Source organism: Perna viridis, chromosome 3 (genome assembly GCF_037379345.1).
Source record: "Perna viridis isolate PV_CMFRI_1.1 ecotype Kerala chromosome 3, ASM3737934v1, whole genome shotgun sequence".
Lineage (NCBI taxonomy): Eukaryota > Metazoa > Mollusca > Bivalvia > Mytilida > Mytilidae > Perna > Perna viridis.
The window spans coordinates 28,506,750-28,528,459 of NC_142447.1; the positions used below are offsets into that span (position 1 = coordinate 28,506,750).

At 33.9% G+C, this 21,710-nt stretch overlaps 2 protein-coding genes across 3 annotated transcripts in view; both read right to left on the reverse strand.

Moving 5' to 3' along the window:
* The window catches only part of LOC148621725 (cell adhesion molecule DSCAML1-like), a 44,559-nt gene extending 34,777 nt beyond the window's left edge, over positions 1-9,782 (reverse strand). Inside the window, exon 1 of one of the 2 annotated variants that reach the window (XM_088576404.1) lies at positions 9,434-9,782. In XM_088576404.1, the coding sequence (XP_088432530.1) occupies positions 9,434-9,485 (52 nt within the window). In that variant the 5' untranslated portion in view covers positions 9,486-9,782. The remainder of the gene's footprint in view (positions 1-9,433) is intronic. The other variant, XM_088576405.1, reaches the window with a different exon arrangement.
* A 1,792-nt stretch (positions 9,783-11,574) lies between these two features.
* On the reverse strand, positions 11,575-17,410 carry LOC148621726 (crystal protein-like). The gene is made up of 5 exons (XM_088574008.1): positions 17,212-17,410; positions 15,138-15,258; positions 14,440-14,629; positions 12,856-12,971; positions 11,575-12,592 (listed from the first exon to the last, which is right to left on the reverse strand). Exons 1-5 carry the CDS (start codon positions 17,370-17,372, stop codon positions 11,603-11,605), a joined length of 1,578 nt encoding a protein of 525 aa, XP_088430134.1. The 5' UTR covers positions 17,373-17,410; the 3' UTR covers positions 11,575-11,602.
* Positions 17,411-21,710: the final 4,300 nt, after the last annotated feature.

Consider the following 21,710-nt stretch of genomic DNA (forward strand, 5'->3'; position numbering starts at 1 on the left):
ATGTACTCTTTATCACAAATCATATAACTGTTCTACTGTGATTTGAATAAATATTTTAAGTGTGGAAGAATTGTGAAAGCTTTGAAATAGTGATTACACCTCTTCGAAAAAAAATTGAAATTTAGTAACTGTTATCTAATAATCTAAAGTGTAAAGGAACATACACACCCATACACTCAACTTTTAAGGTCAAGTGTCTTGTATACATAATTATAAAAATACGCACTTTGAAAGAAAAAAAAAAAAACAAGATGCACACTTCCTTGCGAGAGTAGTAAACGTAGATCACTTTTAATGTTTCTAGTAGTTAAGTAGCATCATTAATACGTTCAGTACCTTTACCTGTTAACTGGAGGATATTTGGTGGAACATGCTCAATATACATTTCCGCGAGGAAATTTTTTTCTACCCAAGCCCTACCTTGAGGAAGTATGATCGACTTAGCACTAAAGGGTAAAGGGTCTCTTGCAGTCCGTATTTGTATTTCGTTTCTGCGCATGTGTTGATGTATTTGTATCACCTATGTGGTACTTGTCTTCTGTCGTTCGTTTGTGGTTTTGTCAACAGATGTCCCCTATTTTGACGCTTTGGTGTTCTTAATATGTCTTACAAGCTGTTCTTTGACATCCAGTCGTTACATGCAGTCACTTGTACTAAATATCTTCTTCAATGACAAACCCCCACACGGATGTTGACATATACTTCATCAGTGTTAATTTAGAGGCGTTGTTGAAGATGTCAAAATACTAGTTACTATGAATAGTAACGTCATTATAGAACTTGGAAAAATATGAGTGTACGTTACGTAATGTTCTGATTTATTACATTACACTGCGTCCAAATAAACGCGTGTCACCAATAAATATATAGATATTCATGTACTTTGCAAAATGCATTCTTCTTTTCGTGTTTTGTGCTGTTATCAGCAATAGATATTTGTCTTGTGTGATCACTTCGAAAGTTTATTAATTATGAAGTATAAAAAACCGGGTAAATAATATTTGTACACACATCGAGATGGTTCTGTTGCATCATTTTCAATGAATTGCAGAATGATTGGTTCTTACATGAATGAAGATTAAAGATTGGGTTCTTTCATGAATTTGAGAAATTCAAGTACATTTTACGTGTGGACCCTAGCGGAATGAGTGAAAAGCCAATGGTGTTTCTAACGAGTGAAAGATAACCTGATCTTCGAGTTGCAACAACATATATATTTTGTTCCTTTTTCATGTTTCCTAGAGAGCGCTACAATTTCTGGAAACATAGTACAATGTATATAGTGACATCAAATTTTCTCTTGCCTTTAGACAATATTTGTTCCGGATAGCTTCCACATCCGGGTTTGTACAGTATAGTCAGTTCATCCATCATCGAAAGTCCCAAATGTACATGTATAGCTTCATTACTGATACATGTATCATCTGCATTCTATTTTTATAGAGTTTGTTAAAAACAAATCTACTAAGGTAACATTTGACATAATGAACAAAAACATTTTCATTGTTATTTAGGCTGATGTCTGCCTCCATGTACTACCATCTGTTTTGAAATTGCAGTTTACATGCGTATACTTGTAGTTTGAGGTACGTTCTCCGACATATTGGACATCATAAGCAATATCAAATTAAGTCGCAAAAGAAAAAATAAGAGGCTCCCAGGAGCCTGAATCGCTCACCTTGTTAATTTTTTGCCTTTCAAGGGCAATGACTCCAACAAGATGTCCGACAATTTTGACAACATGAAGACTTTGGTAGGACTTATCATGAGGATCATCTCATCATTAGAAAGTTTCATTCTATCTATTATAGTTTTCAAGATATTGCCTGAAAACTGCAAAAAACGTAATGTTTTGCCTTTCAAAGGCAGTAACTCTTATATGGAGTCGTCTGACAACTTTGATCTCTGGAGACTGTTGTAAGCCTTATAACAAGAATGATTTCAGCGATTGAAAGTTTTATTCTATCTATCATAGTTTTCAAGATATAGGCTGAAAACTAAAAAAAGTCATTTTTCACCTCTCAAGGGCAATAACCCTAACATGGTGTCATCTGCCAACTTTGATCCCTGGAGACTTTTGTAGGCCTTATAATAAGGATATTTTAGCAACTGCAGATATTGGCCAAACCTAACATTTTTGGAGATATATGCAGAAAAAAACTACTGTACGGTTCTATTTTTAGTAAAGGTAGCAATGTTTTTTAACCGATCAAGAATAAATTTGGTCATTTTGTTAAGGATACCCTACAAAACAAAAATAGCAACTTTCATTGAATTCTGTATAGTAGTTTCTGACGAGAACATTTTTGAAAGTAATAACATCAACAACAGCAAAAAGATGTCCAAAAAGGGTAATAACATGGCTAAACAGATTTTCACCAAAATTTGACCACATAGATCTCATCATGCTGAATACTTTAATCCCTGTCAAAATTTAGCTAAACCTAACGGTTTTGGAGATATATGCAAAAATCTGCTGTCTGACCCTATGTTCTATTTTTAGTAACGGCGGCCATGTTTTTAACCGATCAAAAATCCAAATGGTCATTTTGTTAAGGATACCATAAAAAGCAAAAATACCAACTTTCATTAGAGGAGAAGATGTTTGAATGAATTGTTAACGACGACGACGGCGACGACGGACGCCAAGTGAAGCCTACGGCCAGGTGAGCTAAAAAGAAAACTTGCTATTGGTAGACTATTTGATCGGAATTCGTTAGGAAATCGTCGTAATATGCTGCATGATTTTGGAGAAACGAGCAAATGACAGTCTGAATCGAACTCCGTTTTAAAATCCCCAGTATCCTTGCTTTGTGAACTTTGTATCAATTGGGACATAGCCTAATACAATATATAAACACATGTATAAATCTTGAACACATATATATATTTAGGAACGAATTCAGCATTTCATGTAAGGAGTATCAAGTAGAAGTAAAGGCTGAGCAAAGTGAAACGAGAGAGTAGAAAAATAGAGGCTCAAGAGAGCCTAAATCGCTCACCTGGTTAACCATTTGCGTATTTGAAAAACTTGAGGAATGAGACAGGCTAAGTTAAAATCAACTAAACTGTCAAATGCAGGAAATGCTTTTAATAGCATTTTCATGACCTGAACCAGAATTTTGCTAAAGACAACATTTTTGGAATTATTTTCAAAAAACTGTCTTCCGACCCGTAAGTTCCATTTTTAGTATAGGCAGCCATATTTATTCACGGATTAAAAATCACAACAGTCATTTTGAGCACAATACATTAAAGAACTATTATGCTTATTTTCATTCAGTGATCTTAAATGGTTTTAGAGAAGATTTTGTTGTACATGTGAAAAAAAAACCAAAAAAAAAACTGTTTCAGGGGCCGTAACTCCTACATCAGTCAATGAATGGTTTTGAAAAATTCGGCATACTAGGTCCTTCTCATGATGCTTAACAATTTTACCCTATGCCAGAAATTTGCTAAAGGCACGCTTTTTGAGTTATTTACAAAAAAACTGCCTTCTGACTCCTATGTTCAATTTTAAGTAACAGCTACCATGTTTTTTTCACAAATAAAAAATCCAAACGGTCATTTTGTGTGGGATACCCTAAGGAACATATATGCCAAATGTCATTGAATTCTGTGCAATGGATTTTGAGAAGAAGATTTTCAAAGTTGCACATGCGAAAAATGCCATAAAAACTGTCTCAGGGGCCGTAACTCTTACATCAGTTGACGAATCGTTTTGAAAATTTCGGCATAGGTCCGTCTCATGATGCTGAACAATAAAACCCCCACGCCAGAAATTTACTGAAGGCAACGGTTTTTAAGTAATTTGCAAAAAACTGCCATCTGACCCCTATGTTCTATTTTTACTAACGGCGGCCATGTTTTCCCATGGATAAAAATTCCCAACTGTTATTTTGTGCAGAACACCCTAAGGAACAATCATGCCAAGTTTAAAACCTGTCAGTCTAGTAGTTTCTGAGGAGAAAATTATTGAAAATTTGCCCACGACGACGACGACGACGGACGCAAAGTGATGAGCTAAAAAATGAGATTAGTATTGGACACATATATTACGAATATCAGTGTATCATATATGGGGTTGAAAATACTTACGATGCGAAGTTTTGAAGTTATTTCGAACTCAGTATATATTTTCCTAATTCCATGAAAAGAAATATAAAACAAATAAAGAAAAAATCAGAGAAGAACTTTTTTCAACAAAGTATTTGCACAATGCAGATGTACACGAATATATAAAAATGTTATTTGGTTCATATTATATATATAAAATAGCAAGCACAAATTTCAGGCTCCTGGGAGCCTCTTATTTTTTCTTTTGCGACTTAATTTGATATTGCTTATGATGTCCAATATGTCGGAGAACGTACCTCAAACTACAAGTATACGCATGTAAACTGCAATTTCAATGAATATTTTCATAAATACATCTACATGTAATATTGCACGTGCGCAAAATCAAAATATAATAATGAGCACAAAAACTGATCATGTATGATTACTTTAATGCTTTACATGTAACTGTGCATATATATATAAATACAACAGTGCGGTAAACTTAACGCCAGACATTTCGAATTAATTTTATTGTTTCATTTAGACACGTGTTTGGAGTGTCGAATTATATACAGGTATTTATAAGGTGAAAAATTCTAACTAGTACACAGATTGAATGAAAAGGAAATTTGTTTGCTGTCTGTTATCAATATTTGTCAATACAACTTAATACAACAAGCTAGTATCCGTGAACCGTGTCAGTTTTCCGTGTACTGTGTACCGTATGAATGGGAACGTTGGTTGAATCAGGGACTGTAAACATATAGTTTCAGTGACATTTAGCAGCGAGTGTTACCATAAAGAAAAATAATCGTCATTGAAAGTTAATTGATACATATCTAGCAGCTCATTCCTGTCACAAATTCTAGTAAGTCTCTGAACTGATTATTGTATGTCATACATGGAAAATAAACAAATCGGAATATGTCAATGCCAAAGCATTTGAATTATAGACGAGAATTCACATTTCCTCATCATATAATCGCCATTTTTTAAAATTTTTATTAAAACTAGAGGCTCTTCAGGGCCTGAATCGCTCATCTGGTTCCATAATCAACATTTGTTTTGTAAAAGCCACCATGTTTTTCTTGGTAAAAATTTCTAACGCTAATACCTAATTAAGGAACAATCATATCAATTTTCATTAAATTCTGAGAAGTTTTTTAAATTATGAAATTAAAAATAGCAAACAGATGTCGAAGAAGGGCAATTACTCCAATAAATAGATTTACATGAAAATTTAACCATGGCTATCTAGATAGATCTCATTATGCTGAACACTTGTTCCTCGTCAGAAAATGGCTAAACCTAACGGTTTTCTTTAGTTATATGCGAAAAACTTCTGTCTGACCCCTATGTTTTATTTTAGTAACGACGGCCATGTTTTTCGAAGGATTAAAAATCTCCCGATCAGTTCTACGTAGAACACCGTAAGGAAAATTTATATCATGTTTGGTTCTAATTAGTCAGGGAATGTCAGAAAAGAAGACTTTCTGAAGGAATAACATTAAAAGTAGCGAAAAACGTCTGTCTGACCACTATGTTCTATTTTTAGTAACGGCGGCCATGTTTTTCGAAGGATAAAAAATCCCCACACCATTTTTATATAGGACATCCTCAGAGACGTTTCTCCCAAGTTTGTTTCAAATTGGCCAAGTTGTTCAGAGAATAATTTTTAAAAAATGTTAACGACGACGACGGACGCTAAGTGAATCAGAACAAAAGAATGATACATGTACGATGGTCTATGGCAAAAACAGCATTTTTTTCTAGAAACGGACGTCATTTCATTCCATACCATAATCAAAGGTATGTACAAGCGAAGGAGCAACTTATAAATAAGCATACACGTGATTAAGAAAAACGTATTTAAGAAAAGCTACACGATGTTCATTTAATGTGTCAAAGTGCAGAAAAAATTAACATTATCTTGCCAGTGCGGATGAGATATGACCTCTTCGTTCACAGAAACTTGATTATTATGATCTGTGTATTTCCATGGACACATGCATATATTTGTATGTAAGTTAGTTGCTTATCGACATGAGATAACTTAATCGGTCATATCGGTGTTTTTCATCTGTGAAAAGTCATGCAGAATTACGTTTCTATAAAAATCGAGATTGGCGTGCTTTCAATTTTTTGTTTTTTCTCCTATTTATATGTATGTCTTCAAGGTTCTGTAAATAACAGAATATTCCAAAGCAGAAATAAATCAAAATATACAATCATTAAAAATGATACACATCATTCGTTACTTCAAAGATATCGCTATAGAAATGAACAGAAAGCCAAACTCACAGGAATCATTTTCGACATGAAAAACTTGCAAAATTAACATGAATAATATACATTTGCTAGATTTGTGTTCTGAATAATCAGGTTTTAACCAAAAATATGATCATGTCAAGATGATATCTTTTTCATTTAACACTTCAAGAAATTCAGAGTGCGATTATTTAACAGTAATTTTCCTAATCGTTGTGTCTCAGCAGGCCACCAAGTGTAGTGCGTATGAACTAATGATCCTTACTCAATAGCATACAGATGGTAGAGCACATGGTCATGTAGAATTCCCAGAACACATATATTGCAGCATGGGTGGGGTTTTATTTGAATGACTAATTTAAGGTATATTCAAAGGATATGGGTTTTCATGAATTTCCAAGTATCATGATCTCATTTTTTTTTAAATGGTACTCCCAATACTATTTTACTCTCTATTTCTGATGTCAGTTCTTAGGATATTAAAGGTATTCTATATATAAATAACAGTTTACATAACAATTTATTACATAGGAAGTGTTCATCGCATACGACCTCCCTTTGATTCAACAAATACTCCAAATCACATTAATTGGTATAATATACAATAGGGATACTGAGAATCGAAACGACAGTTGGTCCAACTTTTTTTACACAGTAAAATGACAGCTGATTTCGTATTCACCCTTTTCTAGTGTCGTTAGTAAATGTATCGTTACTATCTACAATACGAAACTACCATCACTTGTTAATTTACTACGTGTTTATTATCCGTCACAGTAGATACATGTAGCATTGGGAGATGCCGTCATTTTGATGCTATTATGACTAAAATACGTAACACATCAGCCATAATATAAAATGAGAATCTCGATACGGGGTCAATTTGATGTAAAGTGAACACGTAAATATTGAAACTGAGTTAATAATTATATTACTGTCTAAGTAACGTGTCCAATCAAAACACGTGATGAACAAATTATTAATACGCTCATATAGGGGTACATAAAAAAAAACTTGCATTAAGGATGCATAAACAATCGTGGCCAGGATTAATATGCTACCTCCGAATAATCTGATTAATTAATTACAATGTAACTGGTTTACTTATCAAAACAAAACACAACTAATGATATCTTCGTAAATCAAAGTGTTAATTAACACCTAATCTACTAAAACAACCAGTCAGATAAGATTGTTTTATGCATTTCTAAGAGGTAATTAGGTGCATGTGACAACAACAACTTGGGAATATTGCAGGTCAAGATGTGCCGAATATTCGTGTAAAACAAAACGCGAATAGTTGTACCACGCGCCAAATATCTTTATGGTCAATAGATTATCTACAGTAAATGATCCAGAACTAATTCGCATCATAAACGTGATGTATTACTGCAGCAAAAGACCTGAACAAACAGTTTAGAAGTCAAACTTTTAACAGATGTGGAATTGATATCTTATTTTTATTCCACATGGGATTGACCAGAATAGTTCCGGTGTTATATAAAAATAAGGATGGTTTGTCATAACTATTGCTACAGTATATGCATTTCTTTGCGTTTCAAGATATTTTTCTTCGTGATTCCAATTGTCAACTTTGCTTTTTTCAACAATGACATTTGTAATGTATGTCTAATGTTTAATATGCGATTGTCTCAATTTTCTCTCGCCACCTGCAGCAGCGCTAAGCTTTCGTAAAAGGCGACTAAATAGTGCTCAGAAAACTAGCCAGGGGCTAGGCGCTCTGCCCACAGAGCAACTGGGATGTGTGCCCCAGGTGGTGGAATGGAGTACCCCTGGCGTGTTACATGCTGGGGTTGTCAGGCTATAATACGGAAAACCTGACCGCAAACCATAGTGGTGCACCGTGTTGGTAAAGATGCCACGTTCCTTGTACGTTAAAGAACCCTGCTGTGGCATTCGATAGGAGTAGGTAACTTTGCGCTCCGCCACAGGAGGCTAAATTGCTAGACCTCCCCCATCCCTCCCTTTTTCTAGTGGCAATAAAAATTTGTCGACCCTATTATCCTTGTGTCCCATCCCATTTTTCATTTCATCATCATATCATGTTCATTTTATCATCCATTTCATGTTCATCGTCTGAATATTGCTGAAATATTGCTGCTCGGACGTTAAACCCCAACAATCAATCAATCAATCAATCAATCAATCAATCAATCGATCTATCAATTTTCTCACTAAGCTATTCCAAGTAACAATTATAAGAAATACAGCTTTTTAGACGCACCAGTTAAGTGGGATGAGGCTTATGACTGTTTTATGGCGCCTACAGATAAAAATACATGTTTATTTAGAACTACTTCTATAGGGCGATCTTAGATGATTTGTACATTCAGATTAACTTTAAATTAATGCACTGAAAGCAAGGACGGAAACCAAGTTGACTGCAAATTGCAACAGCAATATGAAAAAAAAAACAACAACAGGAGATCCCGTCACCTTTTATAAAGTCGTCACAAAAATAATGATGCTTAGTCAGATTTAATGCCAAAACTGCAATTACTACATTGACAAAGTGCCATGTATCGTAAGTTTTTTATGATGTTGACGATCACAAAAACACACAAGAAAAAAACGCGTTTCCGCTTACTGTGGGAACAATTTTAAATTGCTTTTCTGGCTACATTCCTCAGTTTGTGATATGCCAATCTTTAAATAGAAAACATTGCATGATTTAGGTTTGATAATTTCTACAGAATCTTGATAAAAGAAATCTGTGTAGTTCTAAAGCTTTAAAAGGGGGGGGGGGTTGAATTATTTAAATACAAATGCATACATGTTTTAAACAAGTCTTTGTAATAAGAGTTCATTGGTAATTATTGGTTTTGATGACAGTCTTTTTATCATACTGAATCAAATGAAATATATCGTTAACTTATTTTCTACTTGGACTTAACCTACGATCAGTATTCAGTCAGTTACATAAGAAATGTATTTCGAATTCGTTTTCTACGCATTAAAAAAACGAGTTGGTTTTCTTACAAAACTATTCGTAGCTATTGCTATGAACCATTAGCTAATTTCAAAATAGCGTTGCCCAATTAGCTAACTTCAAAAGTAACCACAAATATAATTAAATCGTACTTACCCTGTACAGCAGTAAAGATCCCACATAAAACACAAATTATTATTGTTAACATGGTGTTTCAAATTTGAAGATAAAATAAATCAAAAAAGAAAAAAATCCTTCAAGAGCAAATGTTCAACATGTAAGTGTGTTATAATACTAGCTGTACTGGTTTCTCCGTAATCGCGGGAAATCGAGATAATCTACACTCCACTATAATCAACGCTTATACTGATGAGTTCAATTAACCACGCACTCATCAACATGTTATGAATAATTCTTTATAAAGTCCAATCTGATGTAATATGCAACAGTTTATTTATCCCACCCTCTCTGGAAGAGTATTTCAATACAAAATGCGTCTGTATGTGTGCTTGAGCCAACTTCCTGTCTTCTTTGTTAGCAGCTATCTTGATATTTTATTTTTTTTATTTAGCCAGACCGAGTGGCGGATGTAAATTACCTTCAAATGAGTTTTTACTAGCCACATGGCCAGTTATTGAAATCAAAATTTAATATGCTTTTTTAATCATTGCTAACATTTCTATAAAAAAGTACATTTAAGTAAATCAAGCGGAACATGGCGTGCTTTCTTCACATCAATAAATTCTTATAATGGAGAAAAAAGATTATTTTTCTAAATTAAAACATTTTTATTGATTTTCCCGTTGTTATAAAAATGTGTTTGAAATCGACAGTTTTTAAAAGAAAATAAAAAGCAAACTGCTGACCATTAGATGGTAATCCAGGTATAACAGATAATATAAACTTCGCTATCCGGAGATTTTCAAGATGTTGCACTCATTTAAAATATAAATTACATGTATAAGCTAATGGCATTTTGCACAGATGTCACAGATACCAATTCAAGGTTGACCTTTTTCACCTTTGTGATTTGTGTACAAAAATAAGTTTCGCTACCCAGTCTTCAACAAAGATGACTTTAACCTATCATAGTTATTAAGACTATTCAACACGACACGTGTATATACATGGATGTTGGAAATACCTTAAAAAATTTACAATCATCACTTTAATTGAATTCTAGCATTGAAGTCTCTTTTTGCATTACACAGTAAAACTGATCTATAAATGATCAAAACTTGGCTTCATCAACTGGAATATTGAAATAAATGTCTAAAAAAGGGTATTGATATGTCCCCCAATTAGCTGTGCTCACTAATGGTGAAAATGTACAGATTTTGGTGCAGAGGGGGTATATTGTAAAATGAATACAAAATTCTAGGAATTCTTGGCAATCAATCATGTTCATATCATTCAGTATTTGCAATAACCACATTGTACGGGGTTCCCCTCCTGTCTTTAATAGCACAAGGAGTTTGTTGTTTATTAAACGTAAAAAAAATCGGATGCAATCGATCCTTTAAATGATAAGAAACACTCATACGTCAAAAAATTCCATGATTCACGCAGATTTGTTTTGTAACTCTTGGAGGAGTTTCACTTAATATTGGAATTATAACATGCATGTACTTCCGTTTGTTTTTCTTCAAGTTTCAATTCGATAATTCCATTACTGCAAGTCTGATTTTTTTGTTGAAAAAACAACGGCATTGCGAAAAACACTAGAGCAAACAAGGCTAAACTCCTAGCTTCTATGATATAGATAATTGTCAGTCTCTGTAAGAATCGGGCAGTGGGTGAAACATGGTATGAAAACACAATTTTGAAAGTTTTATTTGACTATTTGCACTATCAGAATCAATGAAAAAAAGGACAAGATTTTCCATATCATTTTAGTAGATTGAATTATAATTTGATTGAAATGCACTGAAAACGAACATTTCAAAGACAGATAACTCTGTCAAAATCCTATTTTTTTCTAACATTCTGTTGAAAAATTCTGAGCAAATTCAGCCATGCAAAGATCAAATATTGGTCTTTTCAAAAAGAGAAAGCACTCTTGAGTGAAATTAAATTGTCAGATCTGTGGTGTTTTGACATGCATGTTTCTGATTTTTCCCATTTTCCTAATTCTTAGAAATATTTACACTTAACAAGTAAAATCATTACTGCAGACACCAGAAATAGCATGACTTTTCTATTTTACAACCTCCAGCCAGAAAACTTTCTTTTGTGCAGTAAAAATACCTTCTCACAACGATCAACAAATGAAATCTAAAACTAATTTGGCACTTTATTTGTATGATCTACTATACATAGTCTTTGTCAAACTCTGAAATTATTTTGATCAAAAAGATTACATATTAACCCTCTGTAGTCTGCTTGTATCGACGATTGTGGGTGTCCTATCCCTAACACTGGGCGGATAACTGGTGGCAGACCTGTATACCGGTACCACTCCAACACACCATCTTCAGTGCTTACTAAATCACCGTTAGGATTGTTTAACTTTGTAAAACTAGACCAGTAAATCAATACTTCGTCTGATAATTGCATATCAATCATTGAATAATTGAACCCTAAATTTCCAATATTTTGGAACAGGTACGCAAGATCTGCACCATGGCAAGCACTTAAGGCGCACTGAGGTGCAAATTCACTTCCCGTTAGATAATCCATAGATCTACCGAAAGCATATACCCATGTATTATTAATTCTAGTCATTGACGCTGCTATACTCCTGACTGGACAAGTAAAAACATAATCTGTAATAAACTGAATTAGTTCTCGTCTGGTTTCATTCTGTGACTGAGGTGTGTACAATGTGTACCACAATCGTGCTTGGTCCGGATTCATTGCAGTTAAAATAGTTTCGAATTCCAACGCATTGACAGGCACTGGATATGTTTTGAAAATTAAATCGGCCCCATCTGCCGTTGTAGTGCCAATAATTAATGGAATATTGTGAACCTGACCTCTCCGAAATGCTGTCTGTACATCGCTTACTACGTCATCACCGTCAATGAAAGGTCCCCATGGCCTCAATCTTTGCAACATAGTACCAGACGGAAGGAAAGCATTAACTTGCGCATCTAAAATATCCCAAGGTGATTTCGACCTTAAACATTCAATATCTTTACAATTTAGTAACATTGTTAAGTTTTGCCCAAGAGCTAAAGCTTGCTCGGATGTCTTCAGCGGTAAACTGAATGGTAGACTCATGATTATTGCACTTCTAAAATATCCCAACGATTTCCTTGATGACATGTGTATTGCCACAGATGTTGCACCAGAGCCTTGACCAAATAATGTAATCTATAAAATATTTTTTATATGACAAATCGTACTGGAACCGTGTACACTGCATCAAGTGAGTTCTAGCAAAACAAAGTAAAAGATGGAAATCATTAATTCGATTTTCTGTATCTTTAGAATATTGAAGTATTTAGTCCCATATCAAGAAAAGTACAGTTTTGTAATTAGTATAGTAATGGAAGAATCTTCTCAATCTCTTCACCATTTTTGAAGTATTCAAATCAAAAAGCTTTTTTCAATTGAATAGATATATTTATACGTACATTTCGAGACCCACCAAACCTTCCAATGTTCGTATAAACCCATTGTAGTGCCAATCTCTGGTCGGTTATACCAAAATTCCCTGATACATTGTCAAAGGCAAAGTATCCTAAAGCACCTTAAAAATAAAATAAAAAAAAATCAACTATGATGATAAAATCTAATTTGTTTTGTTCAGTTGGTGTGCGTAAAATTTGAGACCGTGTGTAAATTTTCACAATGTAAATAAAATTTGAAAATTTAGAATTTATCATATGGTCACAGATACCTGCCAATTCCAGCCAACAAATGCATACGTATACATAAACGCTAGAATAAATTGTGGGCAAAGGTCTCTCAGTGATACCCACATTCTCCCCAAGAATCCACACAGGAAACGCCAAATGTCATTCAGGTGAAAAAAAAAGAACATTTTAAAAGTTGCCCAATGCACCATGTGATAAAGAAAGCGTGAAAGTTCCATTTAGTATTATTTAGAAGAGTTGCGGATAAGAAGTTGCCCCCACCAAGGGTGGGGTATTCAAATTCTGCATCAGGAAATCGCACGAGTCATTCATTTGTCAATGAAAACAAAACAAAAAGTGCACGATGACATAATGTGATAATGAGTATGTGAAAGTTTCATCAAAGTTTCAGGGATTTTGTTTGAAACGTCCATTGGTCCACCAATGACTAAGTCCTTGTTTTGGAACAGGAAACCCCAAAGTCATTTATGTAAGTAAGAATAGGCTCAAAATGATATTATAATAATTTATTTTATCATTTATTGTATGGACCGCTTTAAAAGGTGATCATATTGTCTGTCCGTTCGCCCGTCGCTATTAACACATCTATATCCGCTGCATGGAATACGAAGAAACTTTCACATATTTTTGTTATCACATAATTATTATGTGATAACAATATGTGAAAGTTTATTCTTATTTCATGCAGCGGTTTTAGATGTGTTAATAGGGACGGGCGAACGGACAGACAACATCATCACCTTTTAAAGCGACCCGCATAATAAATGATAAGGAATAAATGGGGAAAACACAAGCAGAAAGTTCATGCATCACTATTACGAGTTAACGAACGGATATCTTTTTGTCAGTTAATCTTGTTGTTTCCTCAAAGAAACTACGTGTTAAAGTACATGTATAAGCATTTATTATCGACGTGAAGAAATATGTTGCATGCACATATATTACGTGTTAGCAATTTTATTTGATAAGAAAAAGCATGTTAAACATAAAAACAAGCGGCATTTTTTTATGTTGTTGACTCATTCAAATGATGTAAACCTCAGCTTTATGAAGGCAAAGGCAGGGTCTAATTGCTGTAAACATCATATCATGGGAAAAGATCGTTCTTACAAACGATAATGTTCAATCATAAAATTAAACGACAATTATATATGATTTATGTTTTTAAGATATGGTGTCATTGGAAAATATCATTATCAAAGAAAATAAAATTCAATAGAAGAAATATCATGTTGGTACTTTGATTTTAGGTGAATGATCGATTTTCCAACTTCCTGATTTTACGATACAAAAAGATTCTGCGAAAACCTTCACTTGAAATATTTTAAAGGTTATAGATACCAAGTCTGTAGTTGAACGTCACCAATATCACGTCGCCTTTGTTGGCGAAATGTTCGCCATTAAATGCTGGAGCACCACCAGACATCTGAGTATAGTCTCCACCATGGATGAATACCATAACGGATTTCCTCTCACCACTCCTGGCATTTGGTGGTACGAATACATTGACAAAAAGACAATTTTCTGACATCTACAATGCATATACAGTAGTGGTTTTTAATAATATGTAATAATATGTCCGCGTATGAAAACAAATACAAATGTACAAGCAATTTTTTTGTGTACATTTTTTGTTTTTCAAGGCAGGTCATTACACTTTTGCGTCGAAATATATATGCAAGAAACTCCCGATATTGTTCAACGCTATGATGAAGAATGTAGCGATAAAATAAATATACATCTTAAGTCTATCTTCGTTTCCTCTGATAGAGTTTGCAATCAAAACCCTGAATTCACCTATATGCATATGGGAGGATTCGGTATACCGATATAAAGTAATGCTTCATCCAACTGGTTAAATATTAAAGTCAGTGACTAAGATTATATTTTACAATTGTTAGTTGAGTTAAATATTACTTGTAAGTCCATTATGCGAGGAAACTATCATTTATCGCTATACATCCATCCGTCTTCCCGGACGTCTCACGATAGCCCAAAAATGCCTTAAGAATTCAGCAGTACTCAGAAATCAACCTTACATTTTCTTGACAGGTGCCCGGTGGATCTATCCTGCTACACGGAGGCTGTAGACACATTGGTCGGGGTTTAGTTGCATCATAAATTCCACCCCAAGGAACTGGCGGTACGGCATGTTCCCATCTAGAAAAATATTATATTACATGTTCGGAGTGTAATTTGATACGACTGTAGAGTTCTAGTTCTAGTTCTACTCCAATACGATTGGAGCAAGCATGAATCCCGGCATTTAAGCCTAATATGCTCTGAATTTTAACTGCGATTAAATTTTTGACATTGAACAAAATTATTTGACACAGGACCAAATTTTAACCAGAATCGATGTGGCCCCTTTTGGTCACTAAATCAACAGCTCAATGTCACTACAGCAAAAGTAAAGCCCTGATTTTCTTTGATGGTACGGCAAAGTTGTAGAGATTCATACAATTTTACTCAAGTTATTGTCCGGATATCAGGAAAAGGTTTGAATCTGGCAAAGTTTGCCTTTTTATAATTTATAAAAGTTCAATACGCAAAACAATAAAAAGAAATCCACCTCAGTCCCATTTATTTGTAAGGACATTTATACACTTTTACTCAGCTATCATCTGGTCATATAAGGAATAATGCTTGTTTCCGACCCCTTTTTGGCCACAATTTCTAAACCATTTATGTGCTCTCCAAGTTCTTTCAAATTTGGTATTGCACCTTATATTACAATTGTAGCGATACACATTTAAATGCGCTAATTTTTGCCCGTGTATTAAGAAAATGCTTGTTCCAGGTTCCTTTTTTTACTCTTGTTTCTAAATTAGTTAGATCACCTCTGTTTCAACATCCAAAATAAATCAACTCCTTTCATTAGTGTTATGGTACCATGTGTTCAAATTTATAGATATTCATTCACTGTTACTCAAATTAGAAAAAATGATTGTTTCTGTGGCCCTTTTTTGGTCCACATTTATAAACAATTCAATTTACAACCCCCCTAAAATCATGGAAGAAAATGTTTTGTTTGACAAATTCAAAGCGATCCATACGCTTTTTATTGCCCCGACATTAGGAGAATGCTTGGTTTTGATCCCTAATTCTTACACGGCTCAAATAATAACTTAAAATTAATCAAGCCTTTCTTTTATGGTATAGCACTTTTATGATGATTTCAAAGAAATCTTCAGACTTCTACTTATGCAAGTCTTGATCCAGAATCAAATGTCTACGGATGACGACATGTCACGCCACCGCCATACCATTTTTTCCGGTTGTACAAAAACTAAGGAATTTGTTTCTAATGCTAACCTTACTGACCCGAAGAAAAGACGCGAGAATGTACAAGTAAGTAAATGTCCAATTGTGATCAATAATGATTTATTATGTGACAATTTGTTAACATTTTAGTACTTCTCGGTCAAAGAAACGGGCAAAATGTATATATGGTGTGGCACACGAAGGAAAAAAAAACGCAGAGATTTTCTTGCATTTACCAATTAATTATACTTGATAACCTCCAAAAATAACCATCAACGGGTTTGTAAAATTTGCCTTTTTAAGATATTGATAGGTCAAATTTAGTTGAAATGCAGTACGAAAAATAGCGGGAAAATTTTTCCACTCTTATAAGCAGTCAAAAAATATCTACGTCACAGACGCATCAGGATAAACTTAAATGGCTTTTTGGTTGTTTTCTAGATGTACTGAATATATTTTATGCAAAAATGATTAAGTTAGAGAAAATGATGTGCCACCCATTGCCTGATTCTTACACAGAATGATACTTAGTACATTGTTTGCTAATATACATAAGGACAAGTAAAGTATACGTACAGATCTAACACAAATAGTTGTATACTACGGAGAGCTGGACTCGACGAATTTTGCAACTTAAAATGTTTAGCATTTTTAGACTTTTTTATTTGTCAGTGTGGCATAATGTTTTATATTGCATTTAACTTCGCTTTGAGGTCAAAATTGTAATGTAAATTTTTACGAAAATGTACACAAAAGAATTTAAAATGTTTTTCGTTGTTGCTTTTGTGTATATAAAAGTTGATAATGAACTGAATCGTCTTCTGTGCCTTAACTTGATGAATAGCTTACCTTTCCGGTTGCTGGGCGTAGGGTATTCCATAGAACACGAGGGCATCATTAGTCTGTGTACCTTGAACCCATCCGAACTGAGTCTGAACAAAAACTGCATAACTTAGCTGAACCAAACACACAAACAGAACAATGACTTCCATAACAGAAAAGTATTCCATGTCAAATTTATGTTTACTGAATGGACATTTCCTATCGCCCTCGGCAGACGAGTTTAAGTGCTTTGATTCACATTACAAACATTTTTTTGTTTTGTTTCTACAAGATATTTAAAAGATCAAACCCCATAAAAACTGTCAATTTGACCATAATATACACTTTTTATAAAGACAAAACAAATGACAAAAATCAATCAGAAAATAATAATAGTCGACATAAAACAGATTTTTGTCGAGATTTGACTGACGCCACTGAATCAGGAAGTTGATACGGAACATCAACCAAAATCGCTTACAAAGTATAGTCCATTCAAGAACCAGGTAGTGGATGGCACATGACAAAATTTGTTTTAAAAAAAAATTCACCCATTTCATATCACAAATGCATCATATCTCAAAGTTGAAAGTTGGTATTTGATTAACTTCAACGATTAAAGAGAAATGAAACATAGAAAGCATTGAAATTCGTTGGAAAAAAAGTGGAAAACTCTAATTTGAGCAAAATTTGGTTGCTTTGTTAGGGAACATTAAAGTCAATTTCTAAACCATCCAATGTTTATGGAACGCCGCCGCTGCCTTACGTCTACTTATTTCTGCATACGCACAAACATTTTCTATATATGCACATACTTTTTCTCTTTATGCACATTCTTTTTCTTTATATGCACATACTTGTATATATATATGCATATACTTTTTCTATAAATGCACATTTTTTTCTTTATATGCACATTTTTTTCTTTATATGCACATACTTTTTCTCTATATGCATATACTTGTCTATATATGCACATACTTTTTCTATATATGCACATTCTTTTTCTTTATATGCACATACTTGTCTACATATGCACATACTTTTTCTCTATATGCACATACTTGTCTATATATGCATACACTTGCCTATATATGCACATACTTTTTCTTTATATGCACATTCTTTTTTTTATATGCACATACTTGTTTATATATGTACATACTTTTCCTCTATATGCGCATATTTTTTTCTATATATGAATATACTTGTCTATATATGCACATACCTTTTTATATATGTGCACATTCTTTTTCTTCATATGCACATACTTGCCTATATATGCACATCCTTTTTCTATATATGCATATACTTGTCTATATACGCACATACTTTTTCTATATATGCACATTCTTTTTCTTTATATGCACATACTTGTCTATATATGCACATACTTTTTCTATATATGCACATACTTGTCTATATATGCACACACTTTTTCTCTATAGTTTTTCTATATATGCATATAGTTCTCCATGTGTATAATTTTACCTGATTTTCTTGGTAGTTCTTCACGGGTATACTCATACAATATGAGAATGGCCATGCATATACTTTACTATTTCCGGATTGAAGGAATGCTGGGTAAAAGTAAGCATTAAACAGAAGGCAGAGCCTTTGGTGCTGACTGTGTTAAAGAAAATGGGATTGCAAGGAGTATACGAAAATTTTGAACTTGAAGTCATAACTCCTGATATCATTAGTCTGCCAGACGAACCTATTTCATGAATGATGTCCTTGAGTCGCCATCGTTGTATTTTTTAAACCATTCGTTCTTAACAGTTGTCGAAGCATTTGCTCGCCACAGGGAAATCTTTAATGGTTTCCGGAAAAAAAAACTCTTTCCAGATCATCACCTTCTATTTCGGAAAACTGTGCCTTTGACAATCCAAAGTGGACCATTCAACAATATATTGTGCGCTCCGATACTAAAAAGTTTTTTTTTTTCTATTTCGGATATTTGGAAGCCACAATCTAACAAATTGTCTAATGTTAATTTATCAATATCAAATTTCGGTGCTCCTGAATATCCTCCTATTTTATGTGGTTTGGATTTTCCATATTTAAGACTCTCTGTCCGGAATTTCATCATGTTAGTTGCATTTGGGATACCTAACATTTGATAAGTTTATTTTGAGAGCAGACTAATGATATCAGGAGTTATGGCTTTAAGTTCAAAATGTTCGTACACTTCTTGCAACCCAATTCTCTTTAACACACTCTGCCTTTTGTTTAATGCGTATTTTTACCAAGGATTCCTTCAATCCATGGCCATTTTCACATTGAATACGCGTATACCCATGAAGAACTACCAAGAAAATCAGGTAAAATTATACATATGGAGAACTATGTGCATATATAGAAAAACTATAGAGAAAAAGTATGTGCATATATAGAAAAAGTATGTGCATAAAGAGCAAAAGTATGTGCACATAGAGAAAAAGCATGTGCATATATTAGACAAGTATATGCATATATAGAAAAGTTTGTGCATATAGAGAAAAAGTACGTGCATATATAGAAAAAATATGTTCATATAGAGGAAAAGTATGTGCATATATAGAAATAAGTATACATAAGGCAGCTGCGGCGTTCCATAATTGTTGATTTACAACAACTATCCGAAAAACATAAGATATTTACATGTACATTGCAACAAAAAAATCAGTGGGATACAATTTACCATGTGCCGCCAATATTATGAATCTGCATGATTTTTTACATGGACAGCTTCTTAAAGCCAAAAGCCACATTTATTATCAATCTGTCTAGTGGCAGCCGATATTTTTGAGACGAAAAGTTTCTCTATCAGTCAATATAGTGAAACACGGCTAAGTCCCACGAAACAGAAAATTGATACCGGACAGCAACCGAAATCACTTGCAACGTATGCCCCAGCCTATATAGCCACATCCGAATTTCAAATTATTCCAACCTTATGTTAACGAATTTCACATAAACGAAGAACACGGGGATGGACAGTCTACCGAAGTGATTCTGGCTACGCCAATGAAACACCTATGTCAATTCTACTATTTAAAAATCTAATTTTATAATAACAGATACTCTTTTGTCATAAGTTTATATTATGAATGCAATTCCTTGAATAAAGACCTTATTGTATAATTTAAATTTGAAAACTGACAAAAAGCTTATACGGCACCTGCCAGCGACATCATAAATAAATCGTTCGTAGAGGGCCAACCAAAACATTATCTTCGAGTAATACATTTGGTACATGATGATGGAAGTTTTTAGCGACCTTGAATACCAATACAAGCCTCTCACGTTCGATGTTAGTCGTCAGTGGAACCAACTGGTGTTGGTGGTGGAGCCCAACCTTCGAGATACCTGACCGGAGAACTCAGTATGAGTCTTTGAAAATTGGCCCATCTACTTAAATCAAGTGGAAAGGAAAGGTGACCCTATATAAGGGCCACAAAAATAAATAAAATAAAAAAAAAACAAAAACAAAACAAGAGGCTCCTAGGAGCCTGAATCGCTCACCTGGTAAAATTTTTGCTTTTCAAGGGCAATAACTCTAACAAGAAGTTGTCCGACAATTTCGACTCCATGACGACTTTGGTGGGACTTATCATGAGGATCATTTCATCAATCGGAAGTTTCTTTCAATCTATTATAGTTTTCAAGATATTGACTGAAAACTAAAAAAACTTTTTTTTTTGCCATTTCATGGGCAATAACCCTTACATGGAGTCGTCTGACAACTTTGATCCCTTAAATACTTTTGTAGGCCTTATAATAAGAATATTTTAGCAATTGAAAGATATTGGCCAAACCTAACGGTTTTGCAGATATAAGCAAAAAACTACTGTACGACTTCTATGTTATATTTTTAGTAAAGGCGGCAATGTTTTTTAACCAATCAAAAATCCAAACGGTCATTTTTTAAGAATACCCTAAAAAACAAAAATACCAACTTTCATTGAATTCTGTATAGCAGTTTCTGAGAAGATTTTTTACAGGAATAACATCAAAAACTGCAAAAAATGTCCAAAAAGGGCAATAACTCCAACATGGGTCAAGATTTTCACCAAAATTTGACCACATGTAGACCTCATCATGCTGAATACTTTTATCCCAGTCAGAATATGGCTAAACCTAACGGTTTTGGAGATATATGCAAAAATCTGCTGCCCCTATGTTCTATTTTTAGTAATGGCAGCCATGATTTTTAACCGATCAAAAATCTAAACGGTCACTTTGTGCAGGATACTCTAAGGAACAATCACTTTAAGTTTCATGCAAATCTATTAAGTAGTTTCAGAGGAGAAGATGTTTGAAAAATTGTTAACGACGACGACGGACGACAAGTGATGGCAATAGCTCACTTGGGTTATGGCCAGGTGAGCTTAAAAAGACAAAAACAAAACAAAACAAAACAAAAGCATTAAATTTTACCCAAGTTTTGTCGGAATTTGTCAAGCACTTAAGTTTAAGTAGTCCAACAAAATGTAAAACAAACTTTCCTTTTGTCACTTTATAACATAATGGTATTACAAAGA